At 36.5% G+C, this 20,314-nt stretch overlaps 1 protein-coding gene across 1 annotated transcript; it reads right to left on the bottom strand.

Annotated features, from left to right (window-relative positions):
- Positions 1-10,153: 10,153 nt before the first annotated feature.
- On the bottom strand, positions 10,154-15,211 carry LOC126816658 (cytochrome P450 1A1). The gene has a single exon (XM_050543373.2). It carries the CDS (start codon positions 15,002-15,004, stop codon positions 13,490-13,492), a length of 1,515 nt encoding a protein of 504 aa, XP_050399330.1. The 5' UTR covers positions 15,005-15,211; the 3' UTR covers positions 10,154-13,489.
- Positions 15,212-20,314: the final 5,103 nt, after the last annotated feature.

Raw genomic sequence — 20,314 nt, 5'->3', positions numbered from 1 at the left:
AACTCGGTACAGAAAAGTAGACCGTTAAACCCCATTTCATTGGGTACACAGTGAACGCTATTCCATTACAGACATAATTTACTTTGAAAATGAACGATTAACTATAATCCATACACCCCATTAAATAATAGTATACTAAAAAAAACGACAAGAATAACAGTTAAAACTTGTTTCAAATTTGGATTTTAATAGAAACATCGTGGATAAAGTGAATACATAAATTAAAACGTTTTTGGACATATAACTTTAAGTGTGCAAATTAAATTGATAGATTTCGTTTCACAATTAATCTTGACATCGACGAAGATACATAATGTTCAAGCAGGGTCGGATTAAGACCCACAGAGGCCCTAGGCATTTAAAAGATTTTGGTGCCCCCATATATATGTAATTCAAAATATATATAATAATAAGCCACGAACAACCGGTTAGATCTATTCGATAAGGCCAACTTCATGTTTGGTCAAAGGTCACGAGATGTCAACGGGGCTAGCGCTAATCCCAACCCAAACCCTAAACCTGTACCTAGCCCAAATGCTTACTCCAACCCCAAACTGCAATCTCGCCAACAATCACGTGCCCTAACCTTATTTACATCTCAGCGACCTTGACGAAAATTGGGCTGACCTTAACAAATAGGTTTAGCCCGAACAACCGCCAAGCACGTGATAGAGTTTTTCTGGGATTTTATACACGTCAATATTTTAATCGCTACAAAACCGGTAACTAATTGATAGTTTTTAATTAATCTTTGAATTAAATATTTTGAATTTGGCTTCTAACAAAAAAGCTTATGGTTAATCCAGCACTGTGCTCAAGTCCTTAGTAAATGTTAACTGTCTACTCCCACCAAAAAATCAGCTGCGCATCCTCTGTGTACGGTTATAAAGGGGCCACTAACAAAGAGGTTTTGGTTATAAACGCATGGTGTTTTTGATAGTTGTCTGATAATCTCCACAGAAACTATTGTATTTTTTAATGAATATCGGCAGGTTTGTGGTTGAAAGTAGCTGCGACATTCCCCCCTTCTCAGGTCTCCTGAAATATAATGAAATAGAATATTGGGATTGGTATAATATTGTTATAGTTGAAGCATATTGGGATTTGATATAATAAATATTGTTATAGTTGAAGAATATTGGGATTTTATATAATATTGTTATATTTGAAGCATATTGGGATTTGGTATAATATTGTTATATTATATCTATAGTTGGAACCTACCGTCAATACAACAGGGATTAAAATACAGATGTGACGTCATCCTTTGATGTTGGCGTACCATTATTTCAAATAATGTACGGGTAGTTTGCCTATCGTACATTATTTATACTAGATGAAATATTGGACTTGCGTGACGCGCGGGATGGTGTCTGTATTTTAATTTACGACATTGCGTAATATATTGAAACAAGGTAGCTAGTGCTCCTCGTGCAGTATCAATTATATTACTTAATGTCTCACTCTCGAGATGATATTTAAATATATTCGACACTTACTCTCAATATAACAGAGATTAAAGTGTCGACAAGATGATATTCAAATAAAGTTGACACTTACCCTCAATATAACAAAGATTATAGTTAGGAAAAGAGGATATTTCAATATAGTTGACACTTGCCGTCAATGCAACACAGATAAAGTGTCGAGATGATATTTAGAAATAGTCAATGTACACTTATCCTCAATATAAAGAAATAGTCAACGTACACTTATCCTCAATATAACAGAGATTGAATTGTCGAGATGATATTTAAATATAGTTGACACTTACCGTCGATATAACACAGATTAAAAACAGCTCCACAGCCCTTGTCGACGTATATACTCGCTCCACGACTTCCAAAGGTCTGACCAAGTGTACATGGTGCCCAAGATAGTCGCCTATGAACACTAACTGAATGAATAGCCGCTACGTCCTTGACATATGTGCGTTTGTACTGTTGGTTGGGGCTCTGTAGCTGTACAAGCAATCCACATCGTACATCTTGAGAATAGGATCCTGGAAGAAACAAAAGTTGTAATATCAAATTAAAACCAGGTTTAGATTAGTTTCTAGCCAAACAAAGTAACATATATCTTTTGAATTTAAAAATAGATCAAAGGAGATCTATGACATAGACACTTTTGCAAATCAAATTTATATTTGTTTTATATTCTTTAATAGTTGCTTTGTCTAGATTGGTGGATTGTCTATTCGTGATATTGTCTGAGTGTATCACATGTATGATTCCGGTGACAGTCACAGGTGGTGAAGACGATCACTGGTCCTAATCATAATTCATATTTAAGTGGCACAGTGAATTCATGAAATGTTCAAGATTCGAACTATTAAAGTGGTATTCATATGTGTCATTAAAAACTGTTACATTGATTCTCTTTTTTTTAAGAGTAAAAATATTCATTTATTCAGTGTCGCAATTTTAAAGATACATGGATTATCAAGAAATATTTCACATCTTCATTATTTCTTTTCTATGTTATATTTCGGGAATACATGTAAATACTATTATGGAAAGGTTTCGAGCCCACGGGGACAGTGGGGCGACCATAGTTAACTTTATTATGTAAACAGCAAACTGTCTTTTCAGATGGGAAAGAAATAAACTGCAGTGCCACCCGGGATGCTTCTTGAGTACCTCCTACCCCTCCCAATACACACCAAACATACTTAAACATAAAGTGAACACCGCGAAATTAACAAGATTAGAACATCAAGTTTACTTCTGAAATGAAAAATTTAATTACGATATGCTACAAAAGTATTTTCCCTCTGAAATAGGAAAGCTGGTCAATAGGGTCATCCACGGTGAAACACAATCCATACCATTGTCTGGAATATCCGACTGTTATCTCGGATTTAGTTCAAAAATAAAATTATGCCAGGCGTCTTGTAAACTTCTACAGAAAAACACCTCTTTTTCAATGCAGAAGAAAAATGTCCGCCTCCGAAAAAGTTGCCATCTGAGGCGCAGTAATCCCCCTTCCGCACTATACTTAGCTGCGTTACTTGAAGAAAGGGGGGTTGGGATAGCCTAGTGGTGTAGAGTGTCACGCTTCGACCTCTAGCTGGCCGGTACCTCTGGCTTGCGATTGTGGTTTCGATCCCTGGTGTGAGCGTATGTGGCTTGGAGATAGGGGCGTCGTCACAACGTCGTGGGTTTATTCCGGGCACTTCGGTTTCCTCCTGCGCGTGCCCTGAGATAATGAAAATGAAATTTATGACTTCGGTGGAAGCGGACGTTAACCACTAAGAACAACAACGTTTGAAGAAACCAATGTCTACCAGTAAATGGAATGTACGTATATATATATAGTATTTACTTACCATGGAGAGCAGTTACCAGAAATAAACTACAAATTACAAAACGAACATCCATGTTTTCATGGAAATAAAGTGCGCGGACTACATATACAAGTGAAAAGAGTACAATCTGCGCATATTTCAACTATTACTCCTAATAACTAGGATGTTTATATAAGGTGAATTTTAATTAACATAATATGTCCCCACTTCGTCCTTGATGCAGCACCTGGGAAGAATTTTAATAAACACGCCACAGCAACACAATAAAAACCATGATTAATATGTTTATTTTGTGATAATTTATTTCGTGCTGACCCGTTAGTCGTCACGACTAAAACCGTGACAGTAAAAATAAATCAAATCAGAAATCCTGCGTCATATAAAACAGATTCCTGCTTTTATTGTTGATGGCGCGAATCTGAGTTTCCGGTCAAACGGTCGCTTTCACGCTGTCTAGTTATGTCTAATTAGTAATATGAGTGCTTTATACCAACATAAAGCTCTATTAAAAAAAAGCGAGTTGCAATCGAGAGCCTCTGAAAACATTTTTATTTTGTTAAATATACCGAGATTCAATGAAAACCCACCACAGATTTGACTGAAGTGTTGGCTAAACATGTGAACTCGCATGATTGTAATTGGACGTTGGCACAAGGGGTAAAAACTTAGAAATCTGTGTCGGGGTTGCGTCATAATTGACCCAACGCAAACTATTGTTGCACGCTGGTATTATTTCTTTGGTGCTATAAAATTTGAGGCGTGTCATATTAGAAATATTTATATGTGCCATAAAATGTAATTGAAAAGTAATTGAAATGTAATTGACCATTACATGATTTTTGGAATGTAATTAATAACATTTCCATTACTCATTACTTTTGAAATCTTCCATTACTCATTACATGGCCATTACTGGCTGGTAACTAGGGCTAGATCTATTTCTTAAGGCCATCTCAAGATTTCGTCAAGGTCGCTGAGATGTAAATAAGGCTAGGACACGTGATTGTTGGCGAGATTGTAGGTTAGGGTTAGGGTAAGCGTTAGACCTGGGTCCAGGGTTAGGTTTAAGAATTTGGGAGAGATGTAAAGTCTCCATATAAGCACTGACCTAGGATGATGTAAATTTGGTTCGTGATATTTCCTAGTTGGCCTTGAAGTTGGCCTTATTAAACAGATCTAACCTGCTGGTAAAGGGTATACATATTGTAGGTGACGAACAGTTTCAGCGCAGATGAACATCCGTGGACTGCTCACAGAGGCAGTAGTACGGGAAGCTTGTAGCATGTAATCCTGTACTAATTTTTGTCTTGATAGCTACTTTTAATTCGATTTCTAACTGTCTGTGGATTTTTAAGTGTTGCCAAAGGTATGCAAGGGACCTCGGTTATTCGTCCATCCGAGAGACCAGACGATTTTCCTCGCCAGGAGGTACGCCCTGCTCCACTGATAAATGAAAAACAGACTGCATGGAACATCACGAGAAACATTTCATTTTCGGCACACACCGGTATCAAACAAAGACCATGCATTATGGTTAGTGAGTAAATCTCAGAACTTGACAGAGAGTAGATCTGTTTTATCCGTAACATAACATATTTTCTTAAACATATTAACTTTTTTCTAGATATATATTACGAATATAAAACACCTTCAATTTATCACAAACCATGTATAAAATGTTATGTATCGTCAGTATAAACATACACAAGGGGACTCAAGTGACATTAAAATTTCGTATGACATCTTCAATTTAAGCTGCCCCCCCCCTCCCCAACCTCCCGCAAAAAATCAGATGGGTAAGGTTAATTAAAAAAAATTGGGGGTAAAATTAACGTTTTTGGCTTCTAGTCGGCAAAATAAAGTGCCCAGTTTGGTCTGAAGCCTTTCTGTATTGTGCCACAGTTTTCGGGCATCGAGTACCGCTTCGAAGGCTGTGCTAAGCCCTTGCCTTCCTTTTATTTATGTAGATGTGTTACTGTTAATGGGCCAATTAATAGAGCTATAGCGGGAGCTTTCCAGCACATATAAAATTGAAAACAATTTTCCCGACGCCATGGGACCTACAAGACCTGAAACTATGAATGATTATTGGGATTCTACCTTCATAGTTAGAAGACAATATATAGATGATTCAAATATAATTTAAAAAATTAAAAATTTTTTTAGACCCTTTCCTCAAATCTGTGCTCCTACGACGGCTGATTGAAAAGTTCTAAGCTAGAAAAGGATAGATCAATTGTCATAGACATAAGAACTGCAACTGTAATGTTATTGTCTTCGTACCAGACCATCTTGTGAACCAACCCATTGAAAACACCAGAAATGGACAGAACTGGCTATAGGGTGGTCATCAAATACCTGCAACTGAATGGACTAATCCCAAAACAAATACATACCGACATTGTCTCCACCTTTGATTATGATGTCCCTTCCTTTTCTTCAGTAAAGAGATGGACTGCAGAATCTAAGTGTGACAGAGAGAGTCTTGACGATGACATGCATGTTCTGAGCATCTCTTATGAGAGGGTTGAGCACATTATCGCCAACGAGTTAGGAAAAACAATTTTTTTTGCAAAATGGGTGTTAAAGTTCTTGATTGTGGATCAGAAACGTGTCAGATTCCTGACGTCCCGTGACAATCCGTTTTGAAGCAGACTCTGGTGGATGAGACCCTGTTTGCAAAAATGGAAAAGAAACAGAAACTAGTCGATCGCCATTTTCCGAGTAATGATGATGTCATATTAGCTGTGAATGACTTTTTTAGGGTGGCTGAAGACAATTTCCTCCTGACCGACATCCAGGCCTTGTAACATCATTGGCAAAAGTGGTACACCTCGAAGGGGGCTATGTAGAAAAATAAATGTAAACCATCTACTTTGTACATGTCTTTCACAGTTAGGTTTAGAACAACAATTATTTTAAGCAAATGGCCAACAGCGTAAGTACTACTCAAATCTAAATTTGTTAAACCAGCGAGGGGGCCTCAACTCATAGTCATTTCAATATCCCAATTTGATCACTCCATATTTTCTCTGGGGCCACATCTACGAAAAAAAACAAAACAAAAAAAAAACAACCAATACTCGTGTCTCATAGTTTAATCTCCATATGGCCCTATTTCTAAATTAACCGCTATAATCTTCTGTGAGTGGCATTTAGCAATTAACATACGCAATAAACACAAAAACATAATATGGAACACAATTACTATTTTAATTAAAGCAACGTTTCGTTGAGGGTTCTCTCAACGTTTTCATTTGCCAGAAAACGTTGTGACAACCCTCAACGAAACGGCGCTTTAATTAAAATAGTAATTGTGTTCCATATTATGTTTTTGTATTTAACCGCCATAAATTATGTCAAAGAAACCTTTGATGTATAAATGGCTTATAAGGGCGTGCTCTGTAATTTAGGTAAGTTTCACGGATATTAATTCACGCATGCCTTTCTGTCATTCTTTTAAAAATATTTTTAGTTACATTATTTCATGTTTATGTCACATAATGTCGTCTTCCATTCATCATCATAAAAAATACTACTATATTTTTACCTATTTACGTAAAATAAAGAAATATAGCCCGCAATTAGCTGTGAATATAATACACATCAATTGTAAAACTCTCATTAAGGATTTATGAGAACTTGATTGACAAGTGTTCGTAACGTTCGTGTGAAATAGATGACAGTTGAATAAAATATTTTATTGTTGTTCTTGCCTTTTTTTTCTTGTTTTATCAAACTATAAGATCTCTCTGTCGGACGCAGTATTACATCGCATCCGTCGACTGTTAATAATGTATTTAATTAGTGATGTATTTTAGTGTGTAAATTGTCGTACGCAGTATTACATCGCATCCGTCGACTGTTAATAATGTATTTAATTAGTGATGTATTTTAGTGTGTAAATTTTCGTACGCAGTATTACATCGCTTCCGTCAACTGCTTATAATGTATTTAATTAGTGATGTATTTTAGTGTGTAAATTATTGATATATTTCATCATTAAGTATGCATGCCTTACTATTATTTCATTTTGTATTACTCCACTGTGATATACGTATATTAATTTTGAAGTATATATTTTCAGGGTTTTAATAAAGGTTTAAAAACTAAACACCTTAGTTTTTATTGTGAATTTACACCCCCACCCCCGCTTACACTACTAATTCGATAATTTCGTTGTTATTTTATTGTAGGACAATGCGTAATTAATGGATATTATTCCGTGTATATTATATAATTTGCGACATTGTCATATCGTTTAGACTTGTTTGTGGGTTAATAAGCAAAACCTCTAACTCAGTATTAAACTTCGAAATTAAACCACGAATTAAAATTCAGTATTGTTCCATTTCAATCAATATTGACGTTATCTTACCACGAAAATATGAAATCCTAACATACTTGAAATTGGTACACGAGTCTTGTATTTCTATTTTTCGGGCGGCATTTGTAAATATGTAATGAACAAAACAAAAATTCTACAACATACCCTTCATGACAATGCAGTAATTAGTAATGACTGATTCACAAACGACAAAATAATAACAAAAAAAAAAACAGAAAAAAAATGTACAATGGGCTAAGCAGACATAAACCGTTGTCGTTCATTTTGGACTGTTTACGTATTTCACCTAAAAAAAATTGATACGAAATTACAATAAAATATTTAATGGAAGCCAATTTATATACATTCAAGCACTAATATGTGCTTCAGAATTATTCTAAGGTTGCGAAGAACAGAGTCGCATGCCCTTTAATGTGGGTGCATCATATCACCAGCCACTACTGTAGTAATTTGTTGCTTAGAAATCTAATCACAAAATTTGTATCTCGACACAATATACCCCCCCCCCCTCCCTCTCTCTCTCCATCCATCTCTCTCAATAAGGGAAAAGTCAGAGGAGTTAAGAGTCAGACGAAATGAAAAACACCGACATTTTCCATGGGACAGCTCAAGGTATATCATTACGCATTTTGACGCATCTATTTTAAAAAAAAATAAATAAAAACACGAAAGACAATTTACATACTACATGTATTTCAAATGTGTTCATTTGTCATTTTCAAAGAGAAAAAATGACAACCTAGTTTTATGATGTACATTTATCTTAAATCCGGGATTAGTGTCAGACGTTACGGCAGATAAAATCCCCTGAGCTAAAAAATGTACTATCACATTAACTCTGCATAAGATGAGATCCAGTAGTTGCCGGAGTGTCATGAAATGAAATGAAATGGGGTTTAACGTCCTACTGTTCTGACCCGACTGCGCTAATGAAGACGGGCTTACACCACAAAGTGTGCTATGAGGAAAATTTGGCTTGGATAGTGGCGCTACGGCCTACTCTTATATAAAATTCCAACTGCCAAGGGATATTTTACGTGCAAATCGGACATAGGTTTTTAGTCCCATCCCAACGACTAGACAGATGTCACTGTAGGCCCTCCGCCCTGCACCACTGACAAGGGGAAAACACGCCGGAAAATCACGGTGAACTTTCTCGCCCCACCACGGGATCGAACCCGCGACATCTCACTGGAGTGTCATTACTCTAGTACGTTTTGTCTATAGTGGATGAAAAAGGACAAGTAAACTTTCTTCCACGGAGAGTATACATATAGTTATAACCAAATTAATTCAAATGAAATCATCTGGGGTAAATATGTATGGCGGTATATTAGATTCAAAATTCTAACATTCTATCGTCTAATTTCTTACTTCCATTCATGTAATTTCTAACTTCCATTCATGTAATTTCTAACTTCCATTCATGTAATTTCTAAATTAAGACAATGAATAATCCAACTTCTTTATTTGTTCAATGTAAATTTTAATTCTGTTTCATCTTATTTCTATTTTTAAGACGAAAAATGTCTACTTTATTGTCGCTTTACATGTTAGAATTTTGATACTTCTACCTAGCAACCGTCATTATGACGTCGTTTGGTGTCGCCACCGTGTGCTCAATTTGGCGATTGAGCACCTGATCGGGACCATTCTGTTGATACAAACGACTCGCTCTTCGTCAGGTTGAATGGTTTGGCGGAGTGTTAAAATTGAATACATCGAGAGAAATGAAATGGGGTTTAACGTCCTACTGTTCTGCTCCTATGTTGGGCTAATGAAGACGGGCATACGCCATACAGTGTGCTATGAGGGAAATTTTGCCCGGGCAGCGGCACTATCGCCTACTCTTATATCGAATTCCAACTGCCAAGGGATCTTTTACGTGCATTCCAATGTATACATGGGACCTCGGTTTTTCGTCTCATCCGAAGGACTAGACAGCTGTCCTTGTCAGGCCTTCCGTCCTGCATCACTGACAAGGGGGAACCACGCCGGAAAATCTGGATGAACTTTCTCTGCCAATGCAGGGATCGAACACCCGACCTCCAGGCTAGCGAGCCAGCGTCTTACCCACTTAGCCACGTGATCCCCATACATCGAGAGAGAGAGGGAGAGAGAGAGAGATAGGGGAGAGAGAGAGAGAGAAATGGGGTTTAACGTCCACGCGACACAAGCTAAGTCATTTCGGGACTAACATATGGCTCAATTTTATTTCAATAATTCGCTTGCGCGTAGGGTCTTTAGCAGTGGGAGGAACCTGGAGGACTCGGAGAAAACCCATGAGGTTGGACAGGCGAACATACTCCTTGGCACGTACAACCGGGAAATCGAAACCACACCAGTTGACTCGATAACAGACCTTATGATACAGCGCGCACGTGCTAATCATTCGGCCATCCAACCCCCCAAACAACATCGAACGTGATATGGTTTATACAAATACTATTTCAAATATAAGCTAATCAGCATTTGCTAATTTTTATTTAAAGCAAGTGCAGGATTTGGAGAATTTTATTTGATTTTTTTTTTTTTTTACACTTGAGCCAATTAATATTTATATATACTGTACGGTCTATATTAACACAGGGTACAATTTTATGGATACACAATTATTGAGTTTAATACTAAGCGACGTTTCGACGAGGATACACTCGTCTTTATCAAGCCCGTCTCTCTCTCTGTTGATGCTAAACGTTTAAAGCATCAATGAAGAAGACGTTTTTCGTCTAAGTAATAGAAATAAGATGAAATAGAATTAAAATTTACACTGAACAAATAAAGAAGTTGGATTATACATTGTCTTAATTTAAAAGTTACATGAATAGAAGTTAGTAATTACATGAATAGAAGTTAAAAAATACATTAACAGAAGTTAGAAGTTAGACGAAAGCATTTTTGAATTTTGAATCTATTATACCGCCATATAGAATATCCGAATTCTCACTATAGTCCGACTTGAGCTTCGTCTAGACGATCATACATGGCTCAAAACACGAACATAATAGCTTTCACAAAATAGGGGGTTTGGTTCTGGTAATAAGATATCACATAAAAATATCATATACCCCACCCCACCCCACACACCTTCTCTCTTGATGGGGGACTATATGCTAGTACTTTGATTCCCGAAAACCCAGACAGTTCATAGAACAAAGTTAACTTGGTTTGTCTATTTAATTTTATGGTCATTTAATTTTCTTTTAGGAGAACTAAAGACTGGGAGATGTAGCAGTGTCAAATTCCGAAGAAAAGTGTGTCCTGTTGCCGAAAAGGGGACAATCGTTTCTGTTGAAATACTAGCGCAGTTATCGAAATACCCATGTATATTTGGGAAAAGTATATTTGTTCGTGGTCTAAATATTGTCGCCACGCGTGGATGTAGCGCCAGATTTTTAGTCGGTATAGATGATTAAATAAATGAATTGATTTTTTTAATTGGGTAGAGCTTCCAATGGTAAGTCTTGAAACCAGTGGCGTTATCAGATGTGTATTAATCCAAGTGTGGCAGCCTGCAGCCAAAATTTCTAGCGCGAAGTTCCGCTACAAGGTCCTCCCTACTAAACAAACTATACATTTGTGGAACACCAGGAACACCGATCCGGAGAGTTCCAAGCAAAGTGTTTGCAATAACTCGATTTAGGGCCAGATGAAAATTGTGATAACTGTCAAGTAAATGCTTTATCTATACTAACAATTGTGAAGTTGACATAAAATTAAATATTGGCGAAAACATCCGATGCCTTCATCCTATGCAAACACTATGCTATTGGTTAGGTTTTGATTAAAAGCAAAATGCAGAAAACCTCATGGACAAGGGAACATGCGGAGTTATCTCCCTTTATGGAAAATATCACTAATTACTGATAACTAATCAGGAGGTCCGGGGTCTTGATAACGTTGAGACAATACTATTCGAAATGTCGCCCAAATAAATAAGTAGCTGATTTATAGATGCTTTGTTTCAATTCAAATATTTGTTAGGAATTTAGCCTGAAATGTAATCTGAACTAAAAGTTTACAGATATAAATATTAGTAAAAATACTGTTTTGGAAGAACTTATATGCTCCACCCCCACCCTCCCAGATTCGGTGAACCGTCCATTTTTCGAGCAATGTATTTCATTTTTTCGGACACAAACATCAGATAATGGAGAATGCGACCACATATCATGGAGATATAATTGTATAATTGTGTAATTAGTTAAAAATAAACAACCATCACAGCTTTGTGGAAAATATGTTTTAGTTAATGATTGATTCATTCAGAAAATTCAGGTGACAAAGAAAATTTTCCGGCAATTAGTTTGTTTAGAAAGGAGGACCTTGTAGCGGAATTGTGTTTCTAAGCAAGCTAAAGATTTTGGCTGGTTTAACGTCCTACTGGGCTAAAGAAGACGAGCATACACCATATAGTGTGTTATGAGGGAAATCGTGCCCGGGCAGCGGTACCACGGCGTACGCTTATAACGAATTCCAACTACCGAGGGTTGTTTTACGTGCATGCCAATGGGTACACGGGAACTCGACATTTCGTACCATCCGAACGGCTATACGTCGTCCAGTGCTAGGCTCTCTGCCTTGCAACACTGAGAAGGAGAACCACACTGCAATATCCCGAAACCTGCTCCATGGTTAGTGAAGCCAACGTCCTATTCACTGAGCTACCGTGGCTCCCTTTTTCAAAACTGATATCCCCTTACAATCTCATGTTACAACCATTCGCCCCCCCCCACCCCATATCACGGTAGAGTTTAAGAATGGGAACATAAACATTTCGGCACTTTGATATAAAGCATATTATAATTTCTAATTTTATAATTTAATGATCATATTTATCTTCCACAATGACACACTAATTTCATTTGTGTGAGTTTGACGCACAACGACCATAATATACCTCCTTTTCTCTGATGATGCAAGGGCTCCCGTGGCATTTGCAATATAAATTATACATGGTGCCAAACAGTTTCTGGGCATCCCTGCTGTTTATCAAAAGTAAACATATATATACCAGAAACCTCTACCCAAAGTGTAGTGGGGGTAGCCTACATGGGTGGGGGGGGGGTCTAGAATGTCGCCCTTGGAACTCTAGCTGACCGTCCACCTCTGGCTTGCGGTTGTGGTTTCGATCCCTGGTGTGAGTGTATGTGGCTTGGAGATAGGGGCTCTCTCCCAACTTCGTACGTTTACTCCAGGTAGTCCGTTTTCCTCGCGCAGGAAAGACCCCTACGCGTTCGCTGAGCATAGTAAACTAAACACTAATAGAAGAAGAAGACCCAAAGCGTAATTACTATCCCCCAAATGTTTCTAAAGAAACCAAAGTTAGCATAGCCACTACAGTTGTGTAGAAGCCAAACGGTAGAATACAAGGCTTACAAATGAAAACGTCATCAAATACGAAGTACATGTGCAATTTATGTGCAAACCAAGAGCATGTCACTTCGCGGTGATAGAAGAAACTTTTCAAGATGCTAACTTAGCATGCACTCTGTACAAGATCGTTTCACACATTTCAATCTGTGCAAAGGGGAATTACCGTAAATATTATATACACATATTGTCGCCAGTTTTGCGTCCAAGGCAAGGCCAACTACTTACCCGCTGCACTTTCCCCAATCACAAACGACAATTGCGATCCACGATTTACAAAATCATATGTTTTGTAGTAAAAAACAAAAGTACAAAATTAAAACTACTAAATTCATGCTAATATTGACTGCAAACAAGACAACAATATTACTAGAAATTCCTGAATTTATAACATTAATATTTTATCAAAATGATGATTCTCCATATTTTAAGGATATGACATAGTTTGTTTGAAACTGGATCTATTCTCTCATTGAAGCACAAATTTCATATGGAACTGGGGAGAGAACGAGGCCGACAACGCTATCAAATGAATAGTCCTTGATATGAGCTGGCTTGTTAAAAGCACAATTCTGAAATATTCCTGTGAAGAATAGAAACAGTTCCATGCGTGCCAAAAACTCGCCAACACATTTACGTCTACCCATTGAAAACGCCGTGAATTTGTCTGTGGTGTTATTATCCAGCTTTCCTTCAGCATCAAGGAATCGTTCTGGTCTAAAATTAAAAGGATCACCCCACAGCTTTTCATCGTGGCTGATTGAGTACATGTTTGGGAGGATAACAGTATCTTTTGGAATAATATAACCGTTCAGCTCAGTATCCTTGGTAGCTGCATGGGGCAGGGCAAGTGGTGCTATATTTGAAAATCGCAGGATTTCGTTAATAGTTGCCATGCAGTAGTGCATTTCCGCTTTATCTTCCAACTTTGGTTGTCGTTGTCCTAAAACATCGTCAATTTCCTCATGGACCATTCGTTGAACTTCTTGGTGCGCTGTTAGCAATAGCAGGGCCCAATTCAAAGTATTCGATACTGTTTCGAATCCAGCACCCATGAGGTCATCCAAAGTCGAGTAAATCCTTTCAGCTGTAAAATCGGATGAGGGGTCAGCTTCGGCTTCTTTAACGGCAGCAGTCAAGCCATCTGCGAGATGCCTCGGGTTAGACGGTGTGTAGGTCTTCAAACTTTCTTCAACTTTCTGAATTCTGATTTCCCTAACTTGTTCGTCAAGTTTGATCATAGTTGAGATTTTCCATGGCATAACGTATCTCAACCATGGCATAACATCAACAGGATTTCCAGATGCAGCAAATTGTATAAATTCACGGTTACCTACGAGAAATGTTTTAAAAGTTTCATCTTCTTCTCGAATATTTGTATGCTTTCCAAAACAGATTTGAAAAATTATACTTCCAACACTAACATAGAGAAATTCCGTTGGGCAAAAGGGTTTCCCGTTCATATTGTTAAATTCTGAAACTGTTATCTTTGCTTCCTCGTAAATCATGTCTTCGGTGGGATTTTTTCGGGAATTTGCAAAGACATACAAGCAGTGGTATGCTATCTTCTTGTGCCGTATACTACTCTCTGAAAAACGTCCAAAACTTAGCGTATGTTCTCCAAATAGAGAGGCGAAGTAGAAATTTGGCCTGCCTGAAAAATCATCTCCTCTAGTAACCAAAGCCTCTTTAATTAACGTCTTGCCATTGATTACAACGGCTGGGAAACTGCCCATTTTGATACTAAAGATGTCGCCATATTTTCCTCTTAGTTTATTAAAGGTGAGATGCGGGTGAGTACCGAAAAAGGGTAGATAACCTAAAACAGGCAAGCCATTTGGTCCAGGAGGGAAGTTGTCCTTTCTAACTAAATCCAATATAATCTTGGCACAAATCAATGCCAGCACAAATGTTACCAAACTTATTTGTGTTCTGTATAACGGGTCTGCTATGTACGTCGTTATATCTTGCAACATTTCGTTTTTCTTTCTTGACAATACTAATCCAAATTACAACCAAGCATAACGGAACAGCCCACCATAAAACTGTACTATTATATACGATCCATAACCCGGCCACAATACTGGGATAAAAACACTGCAGTTGTCAATCTATTTCAAACCACTAATGCGAAAGGTTTCTTTTAACTCTGTAGAAGATGACTACACAAACTGGTCCGGGGAGAAATTGGGTCAAATCTATTAAGGTCAGCTCGATTTTCGTCAAGGTCGCTGAGATGTAACTATTGGGCTCGTGATTGTTGGCGAGGGGTTATGGTAAACATTGGGGCTAAGTTCAGGGTTAGGGTTGGGGTTACCGGTAACCCTGTTTACATGTTGTGACCTTTGTCCAAACTTGAAGTTGTGTTTATCAAATAGATCTAAGCAGCAGAATTGGCGCTATTTACTCATTTTACGCCTACGCGTACTAGTGTATCGTTGTATGTACCCATCTACACTAAGCAGGAAATATATCTATTATCCAGATATACTTCCAGCGCATTGATGTATTTTGTTATAAAAAATTGTTTAAGAATGTCATAGAAGTAAAGTTAATATTGAGAGCTAATTAACTCATCTCGTTCAGTAATAGAAGCGGCCAAGCGAGTATATACAGTCTTAAGACCAACTAGAAATCAGCCAGTTTTTTTCAAGTTTGGGAATGTGACCTCAAAGATTCGTTGAAGAGAATCCTGTCATCAACCTTTCAAAGACAATAAATTGTAGCCCAATAAGTATCTATTCAGATGGTGTATTGTATAAGTGTCATATTACACTGCTCTATATTTAGAATGTAAAACTAAAGCTAGATGGGTTTGGAATCAGATTCTATGAGATTTGAATAAGAGAATAAGAAAAACTAATCAAATTAAACACAGAAATAAATAAATTTAATAACAATTTAATATAATAAAAAAAAATTGATTCGAATATTACATAATGTAATAATAAGCTTATTAATTTGATGTAATATCTACAGCAGCTTGTCTAAGCCAGGGTATAAATTATATTACATTATTTTACTCATATACTTTGATATTGACCAATTTGATGCTAACCAATTAAATGATTTTGGAACTTTTTCTTGTGGAGATTAATATTCATAAGTAAAACAAGGGTTGTTGAGCACATTACGATTGTATAACTCTTGCCAATTATATATTGATTTCTATAGAAAGGGGTCAATATCGAAATATTAATGGCCTATTGATCCATCGTACAATACTATTTACGAACTTATCAATTATCAGTAAAAGAAAATTTGATCCAATATTATCTATTTTGGTGCAAAAATATGAACATTTACTGATTATATACATACAGGGAAAAGGTCACCCCAAAACAATCTACATGTATTTGTTATTTAAAGGAGCTAAATCGCTAATATTTAGGACCTAGAAATTGACACAAATGGTTCGCAACACAAATAATAATGTAATATGAATGTACATAAACTGATTTATTATTTATTGCGCATGCTCTCCAGATAGGAATATGACGTAAACCTTTGAATTACATGTGGAATATATCTAGCCTCGTCCCTTGTTATAAATGGCACTTAAAGGTATTCGTGAACCAATGGTAAAATGTTTATTTTGTCTTACAATTTTATGGAAGCCTATAATTTCTACTTTTCGCCCCTTCAAAACACGAAGGTCGAAAAGTGACCTTGAAAGTAGAAACTACATCAACTTCCGAGGCAAGCCAAAATCAAAGGTCGCTAATATCGCAATCTATAGACTTTATAGACTATTTCGTTAACGCGAATTTATTGTCAATGTCAACAAAACAGTCCACCTTCAATAATGTATTATAACAATATTACTTATTTTCTCTGTCACCACAGAGTTCTTGATGTGGAAATTTACACGGAAATATTTATTTATGGCTAGGGATATGATATCTAAATTACATCCTGCTTATTGTTGATATATATATATACAGGATCTAATTTAGATAAGAAAGATATGATATCATATCCCTAGCCATAAATAAATATTTCCGTGTAAATTTCCACATCAAGAACTCGTAGTAGGGTGAAATTCGTTTATAAATATGCATTATTCTTACAATTGATAATTACAGCCCAATAGTAAATGTTTAATACGTCGTACTAATCCGCACAGTGTTACTTAGTTCAGTCAGCTATATTTTAATGAATCTTAATCCACCTTAATTACCCCCCATTTATATCTATATCATATTTCCCTAATCACCTGTCTCCAATATTCTTTGTTTTACACTATTAAACATACATTATGGGAGATTAGATAAAGAGCTGGCAGTTCTCACTATGATAGTTAACAACAATATACGACCACATTTCAATGTGGGCGTATAAATAAAATGGCACAATTACTATAATAGAATGATGGGAACAAAGTTTCATAAACATATCTTAAATGGTTTATTAGATCTGTTCTGGAAAAAAAAGGAAGTACAGACGAAGCCCTTAACTTTGTTCGGTGTGGGATAAGTACGTGATGATGACTGTTCGTTTTTTCAATGGCAGACTTTTGTTTTAGTGATTTTGCTGTTAAAAGTTGGCAGGAGTGAAGAAGTCGAGGGCTATAATCTATATATCATACTATTTATCATTCTATTGTAAGTTATCCCATGTTATAACGGTCAGGTGAGTTAACAGATCATTAACAAAATACTCTTAAACACTGACCTCATTTACTGACATATTTCTTACTTTATACCCAATAAAATGGAGAGAGAGAGAGAGAGAGAGAGAGAGAGAGAGAGAGAAAGTGAGAGAGAATTGAGACTTAACTTCCACTCAACACAAACTAGGTCATTTCTGGACCCAAATACCCTATATTTTTAACCCAATAATTTTCTTGCACAGTGGTTTTTTTTTTTAGCAGTGAGTGGATCCAGAGAAAACCCTTCATTGTTAAGAAGATGAATCACCCCTTCTCATTTTGTCGTAACTTCTACTTTTTGACTTTCGTATTTTGAAGAGACGAAAAGTAGAGATTATGAACGGTAGTTATAGGCTTCTATTCAATTTGGATATCATAAGCATAGGCCTATCTTTTCCTGGTAAAATCAACATCAACGTTCATTTAAATGTACAAATCATTCGTGTTTTCAATGCCGGAAGACTGTGGATGATATTGAGTTAAAGACTTAGCTACTTTGATATACAGTGTGAATTTCAATATGAAATATATTTGAAAAAAGCGGTTGCCATGCAAGAGACGCCCACATTTCGCAAGAGATGGACAGAGAACAAGCTAAAAAAATGAGGTCATCATCCAGGCAGACACGGTCTGAAGTATCGACGGGAACTCAGAACTTTGGGATATGAACATATAATCCGAAAAGCTTAAAAAAAACCACGATTTCTCGTACAATAGGGGCCACAAGGCAAGAAGTTAGGCCCGATTTACCCGAACATCAAACAGAGATCTTCGATACATAAACATATAATATTAAGTTTTTTTCAAAACCGGATACACATCGTTAGAGGGGCCACAGCCTTCGATCCGATTATCATGAAATTCAAACCCAGGGTGTAACGGTGTATATTTAAACGGTTTTTAAAATCGGGTATAACTGTAATTTTTGGTACACACAGGGTCCATAATCTAGGAGGTTACGGACCGATATGTGCGAATATGGAAAGAAACAAAAATCCGTGGAATATAGACATATATTTTAAGTTTGATCAAAATCGGATAAAAAATTGTGACTTCTACAGTGTCCACAACCTTGGTATTATATACCTTTACACTATTTGCGAACGAGGAGCGGGCAGTTTCAATCCGATTTTCATGAAATTCGAACTCAACCATCATAAGGGTGGAATGGTGATATGTTAGAACAGCTTTTAGTATTGGATAAAATGCCAATATCGAAAGGAGCCGCGTGTCCACAAGTAAATTGTGGGCTGACAGGGGCGACTCAATACACGTCCACTTGAAAATGTGGGCGTACAAAAATAGCTCAGCATGATAAAACTTGGTTTTTGGAAGACTAAACAACTGATATCAAAGACTTTATATAAAAGGAGATTTTTATTTTAGAAATTAAAATGTTAAGTTATTTGATACTCCCACTGGCCGGTTCATAGTTGTCAACGCTTATGTAATTTATATTAGGGCAATGCTACTCAAGACGGACATGTTGTTTAGATCAGCATACCAAGCAATTAAAATCAGTGAACCGGACCAAACCCAAACATCCAAAATTTAGCACTTTTTCCTAGATAGTCCTAGCACTGTATACTGCTGATCAGTTTGTGTGTTAAAGTTTTATAAAATGGACATGCTTCAGCTGGCTAAACGAACAAGATCATGTTGACATATACCATGTAGATGTATATATACTACTTATTCTTTCACACGTTGAGTTCAAGGTTAAATCAATGATATTGTACCACTGCAATGTCTTCAGTTTATTGTTAATATGAAGTTATTTTACACTGAATTTTAGAATTTAAAATTCAGCCAATGACCAAACAGATTTCAAGATAGTAAATTGGCTGTTAATTATGCTTTGTTGAAAGTCGTGCACAGTTGACCGCTGGTTTCAACAAATTGTATAATTTGAGTACAGAATCTGCTATAGTAATTAAAATTGGACTACTTTGTAGCATGATACTCAACACTCAGGCCGTCTTTATTTCTTTGAATTTTTTTTAAGAATAATTTATTATTTTTGCTTTAAAGATTTACATTTACTAGCTTTTTTTGGAGGGTGAGGTGAGGGGCTTTCATTCATATTTTATACAGTACATTAAAAAAAATATTATTTCAAGACTTTATTTTTTTTTTTTTGTTCGTAATAAAATATTATTTTTGCAAATGTTTTGAATATAAAAAAAACAAACAATTTAAAACTTTTTAACAAACCGACAAGATATTATTAGATACCAGTTACTAAAAATAAGATTTATTCATCAGTGGTGAGCCAATAGTTCTGCAAGTGTTACCCAGACTATGGCCGACATGTGTCAATATCTGGCTGGATACGGGCCACATCCAGCCAGATGGGGGCCAAAGCTATGTGGCTGTCTGGGAATTAATTAAGTAGATAAGGAACAACGACATTGAAGTATTTTGAAGGCTTATTTTTATAATTTAGTTCGACCTAAAACAGAAATTGAACATAGGTCCCATCACTTACAGCTTTCATCAGTTATTTTAGAGATTATTATAATCAGCAGATGAATTTTGGATTGCAATGAGTACTTGACATTTAAATACAAATGGGTAGATCTAGATATTAAAGGCAACCTCCAGGTCGCCTAGATGTAAATAGGGTTAGGGCATG

This window comes from Patella vulgata, chromosome 3, assembly GCF_932274485.2.
Source record: "Patella vulgata chromosome 3, xgPatVulg1.2, whole genome shotgun sequence".
Taxonomy (NCBI): domain Eukaryota; kingdom Metazoa; phylum Mollusca; class Gastropoda; family Patellidae; genus Patella; species Patella vulgata.
This window is presented reverse-complemented; position numbering and strand designations above follow the sequence as displayed.